The 5147-nt window shown below is 53.1% G+C and overlaps 1 protein-coding gene across 1 annotated transcript; it reads left to right on the top strand.

Annotated features, from left to right (window-relative positions):
- The first annotated feature begins 2798 nt into the window (after nucleotides 1-2798).
- Nucleotides 2799-4883, top strand: LOC109777981 (expansin-B3). The gene is made up of 3 exons (XM_020336541.4): nucleotides 2799-3372; nucleotides 3474-3664; nucleotides 4190-4883. The coding sequence occupies exons 1-3, from the start codon at nucleotides 2920-2922 to the stop codon at nucleotides 4545-4547; spliced, it is 1002 nt and encodes a 333-aa protein (XP_020192130.1). The 5' UTR covers nucleotides 2799-2919; the 3' UTR covers nucleotides 4548-4883.
- Nucleotides 4884-5147: the final 264 nt, after the last annotated feature.

Below are 5147 nucleotides of genomic sequence, written 5' to 3'. Positions count from 1 at the left end.
GTTTCCCGTGGAGTATTCTTGTTTTCGTGGAAGTGGCTTTAGGATGGTCCCAGCGGTAGTACCGCTTAGGGGTCACAAGCGGCAGTACCGCTGGTGGGTCCTCAGCAGTAGTACCGCTACGGTACCAGGCCCCTACCGCGTCGACTCGAGGGGTCATTTTTCGCGTCGGATAGTGCGGTACTTCGCAGCAGCAGTAGGGCGGCAGTACCGCTCACGAGCGGTAGTACCGCCCAACCACCGCGGCAGTACCGCTCGGGTCTGTCACTCTCCTGCCCTCCAGACTCCACGGTAGTACCGCCCGGGGGAGCGGTAGTACCGCTGTGATCAGCGGTAGTACCGCTGCCTCCTGCGGTAGTACCGCCCTCTGCGGGGCTGTTTTGGGGGTAACAGTTGGTTTGTTCCCCCCACTATATAAGGGGGTCTTCTTCCCCATTCAACCTTATCCTTTGAGCTCGTGTTCTTCCCCCATTGTTGACCTTCTTCGAGCTTGCTAACTCTCAATCCCTCCATGGATTCTTGCTAGTTTTTGAGGGAAAAGAGAGAGGAGATCTAGATCCACATTTCCACCAATCACTTTCTCCTCTATGTGAGGGGAACCCCTTGGATCTAGATCTTGGAGTTCTTGGTATTCTCCTTCTTGTTCTTCCTCTCTTTTTCCTCCCTAGCATTAGTTGCTTCGGTGGGATTTGAGAGAGAAGGACTTGGGCACTCCGTGTGCCCTTGCCATTGCATTTGGTGCATCGGTTTGAGTTCTCCACGATGATACGTGGAAGTTACAAGTTGAGAAGCTTATTACTCTTGGGTGCTTGGTGCCCTTGAGCTTGTTCCTCTTGGGTGCTTGGGCGCCCTAGACGGTTGGTGGTGTTCAGAGCTCAATCATTGTGGTGTAAAGCTCCGGGCAAGCGGCGGGGTCTCCAATTAGGTTGTGGAGATCGCCCCGAGCAATTTGACGGGTACCGGTGACCACCCTCAACGGTTGCCAAAGTGTACGGGTTCGGTGACCGCCCCCAAGGGTTGCCATTTGTACGGGTTCGGTGACCGCCCTCAAGGGTCCCTTAGTGGAATCACGGCATCTTGCATTGTGCGAGGGCGTGAGGAGATTACGGTGGCCCTAGTGGCTTCTTGGGGAGCATTGTGCCTCCACACCGCTCCAAACGGAGATTAGCATCCGCAAGGGTGTGAACTTCGGGATACATCATCGTCTCCGCGTGCCTCGGTTATCTCTTACCCGAACCCTTTACTTATGCACTTTACTTTGTGATAGCCATATTGTTTCTTTTCATATATCTTGCTATCACTTAGTTGTTTATCTAGCATAAGTTGTTGGTGCACATAGGTGAGCCTAGTTGTTGTAGGTTTTGTGCTTGTCAAATTAACCGCTAGGTTTATTCCGCATTTGTTCAAGCCTAAACCGTAATTATTTTAAAGCGCCTATTCACCCCCCCCCCCTCTAAGCGACATCCACGATCTTTCAATTGGCTCAATAGATTGCATGCATTGGAGTTGGAAGAATTGTCCAAAGGCATGGCATGGGAAATTCCACGGCAAAAAAAAGGTTCTACTATAATCCTAGAAGCGGTGGCCGATCAAGAGACTTGGATTTGGCATGCATTCTTTGGAATGCCTGGATCTTTGAATGACATCAATGTTGTCAACCGGTCACCACTGATGAATAAGATTGTAAATAGTGATTTGCCACGGTGCAGTTTGTAGCAAATGGCCGTACATACAACTATGGCTATTATCTAGCGGATGGCATCTATCCAAAGTGGCAAACCTTTGTGAAGCCGTTGAAAAAGTCGGAAGGTAAGAAAAATCTTGATTTCCACAATGCTCAGGCAGCGGCTAGAAAATATGTGGAGAGAGCTTTTGGGATTTTGCAAGCCCAATTTGCTATTGTGAGAGGACCGACTAGATTTTGGGATAAAAAATGCTTTGGTACATCATGCATGCTTGTGTGATCATGCACAACATGATCATCGAGAATGAGCGTGACCAAGATGTAGACTACTCTCAGTATGAGCTCTTGGGACATCCCCTGATATAACTATTTGTTGTGTTATTGCACTATTTGTTGTATTGAACGATAAACTGTTTGTTTGAGTTGTAATAATGAAATTGAACTATTTATTGTTGATTTATTTTGTTTGCGTTTTATCTTTTTGCTTCTGTTTTGAAATGCATATGTTGTTTGTGTGAGAGTCGCGCGCGCTGCATTTTTGCGCGCTGCTGGAGCTGCGCGCGTTGCATTTTAACGCGGCTGCTGGAGCCAGCGCTGCCTGCCGCGCCAAACCAGACGATGGACGTGCGGCAATATAGTTTTTAGCGTGCGGCGCGTTCGGCGGCGGTCGGAGATGCTCTTATCGATGTCCAAAAATTAGCAGTGACACGGACAAAGCGAGGCCTTGGCTCACCAACACAACGGCGCGTGTGCATGGATGCTACGGCCGGTTGTCGGTGTGGCAGCATCCCATGCATATAATACGTGACACATACGTGCGTGGAGCGAGCGTAGCGCATGCAGCAACGTGGTAGTTGGACGGGACGTACCATATATAGTTAATACAGTATATAGTGTACGTTTTGTATTACTCCTACTGTACAAGTGTACAGAAACTAACGATGGATCATGGATGGATGGGAATGTAGGAGAGGAGGCATAGTGAGGCGCGCTCGTGACCCCCCGGCCCGGTGGCGAACCGAGTCGCTCCACCCGCATGTGAACCCGATCGGCCGGCAGTCACGCTCATGCATCCACCACCACCACCATGCACTGTCCGCCTCCATCTGCATGCAACGCAATTCCTTCAGTTACCGCCCCGTCCCGCCCGGCTATAAATACGGCGAGCGCCCAGCGCCGGCCGGCAGAGCAGAGCACCCAATTCAATCATCTGGTGGTACTGGAGCAACTTGCTAGCCATGGCGTCCTCCTCCTCCTCTGTCGCCATCGCGGCGGCTCTGCTCCTCTGCATCCTCGCCGCGCACGGCCACGGCTGCTGCGCCAAGCGCAGCGGCGGCGGCGGCAAGAAGGCCCACTCCCACCACGCGCCCCCGCACGCCCACGTCGCGCCGCCTCCTTCTTCCCCGCCGGCCACCGGCCCGCCGTCCTACGGCTACGGCTCCCCTCCTCCCCCAGCCGCCATCCCGCCTCCTCCCGCGGCCAATTCCAGCTCCAACAGCACCAATGTCGACGCCGGCGGCTGGCTCGACGCCAGGGCGACGTGGTACGGCGCGCCCAAGGGCGCCGGGCCCGACGACAACGGCGGCGCCTGCGGGTTCAAGAACGTCAACCTGCCACCCTTCTCCGCCATGACCTCGTGCGGCAACGAGCCGCTCTTCAAGGACGGCAAGGGATGCGGCTCATGCTACCAGGTTGGAACAAAATTCTCTCTTTGGAATTGCAACCATTTAGCACTAGCCACACATCACTAATGACTCAGAATTAAACTGATCCTTGACTGTTAATTATGCAGATACGGTGCGTGTCGGCGGGCCACCCGGCGTGCTCCGGCGTGCCGGAGACGGTGATCATCACGGACATGAACTACTACCCGGTGTCCCGCTTCCACTTCGACCTCAGCGGCACCGCCTTCGGCGCCATGGCCAAGGACGGCCGCAACGACGAGCTCCGCCACGCCGGCATCATCGACATGCAGTTCAGGAGGTACATTGCCAGTCGCCATCATCTTATCTTATCTCCACGGCTTAACCTCCACTACCGACCATCCATCACTGGTGCCGCTCGTGTCCACCGTCCGTTGCTTTCCTTTCCTTTCCTTTCCCAACCGCCATCTCGGCCGCTTCTGTACAAAAGCAAACGGAAGGTGGCTGGCATGGCTAGCTAGATGGGGCAAGGTAACCGCCAACACGCCCATTTTTTGCCTTGTCGTGACCACCAACTTTTTAACGACGACATGGATGTATTATACTATCACAAGGGTTAAACCCCGTGCATGCATGGGGCCCGGAAAGATTCTAACCAGCACGACGTGTCATTGTCCTCGTCGAATGATAGGAAACAACAAGCCGTGGCATCAGCGTCGGCATTTATGTAGGTAGCTTTTTGGTGTTCTTGGTCGCTAGCATCACGCTACATCGATCTCGTGACACACATAGGAGATCGCATGCATGAATCGAGCTAGATTGTGTTTGCGAGTGACATTATATTGCTGTGCATGTATACGTGCAGGGTGCCGTGCCAGTACCCGGGGCTCACGGTCACGTTCCACGTGCAGCACGGCTCCAACCCCTACTACCTGGCCATCCTGGTGGAGTACGAGAACGGCGACGGCGACGTGGACCAGGTGGACATCATGCAGTCACGGCCGGACGTCGCCGGAGAAGGCGGGATGGCGCCGACGGGGGAGTGGGTGCCCATGACCGAGTCGTGGGGGTCCATCTGGCGGATGGACACGCGGCGCCCCATGCAGGGCCCCTTCTCGCTGCGCATCACCAACGAGTCCGGCAAGACGCTCGTCGCCGACCAGGTCATCCCCGCCGACTGGGAGCCCAACGAGATATACAGCTCCATCATCCAGTTCGACTAATCTTCTTTAGTCGATCCATCAATTGATCTAGCATATATACATCGGAAAATATAATGTGTGTGTGATGATGCATCATATGCGTGCGTGGCGTTGGTGTACGTACTATAGCTGATGAATCAATAGCCGCTCTGTGACCGATCGAGTTGGTTCATCTTAGTGCCTTACGTAGCAGGGTGAGACGTCGCCTGTGACGTCCGGTGAGTAGTGTCGTCCTCCATCGTGTACCCCAGTCCAGTCCTGTGCTTAGCCTTATACTACATGCATGTATCACTTAATGTTGGCAATTACTCCAGTTGCCCTCCACCGCTCTATCTCTGGCAATGTTTAGTTTTTCAACGTTGGTCTCTTGTCCATCTGCCATCGTTGTTCCTGTACGCCGGCCTGATCAAATACTTATGTGACGGTCTCTTTGATAAAATTGACGAGGTGTCTCGTTGCTTTGAAAAGAAACGGCCTGATCAATTCCATCACGCACATGCCATCCTAAAAAGAGACTCTCCCCTTCCATCTCTTAGATAGAAAGAGAGGGAGGGCAGAAGCCTTTGATATCAATTTCACTCAAGAATTAATATAATGATGTATATACATACTGTACATGGC

The sequence above is a fragment of the Aegilops tauschii genome, chromosome 4 (genome assembly GCF_002575655.3).
Source record: "Aegilops tauschii subsp. strangulata cultivar AL8/78 chromosome 4, Aet v6.0, whole genome shotgun sequence".
Taxonomy (NCBI): domain Eukaryota; kingdom Viridiplantae; phylum Streptophyta; class Magnoliopsida; order Poales; family Poaceae; genus Aegilops; species Aegilops tauschii.
The sequence above is the reverse complement of the archived record's forward strand: the minus strand, read 5'-3'. Positions and strand labels throughout refer to the sequence as shown.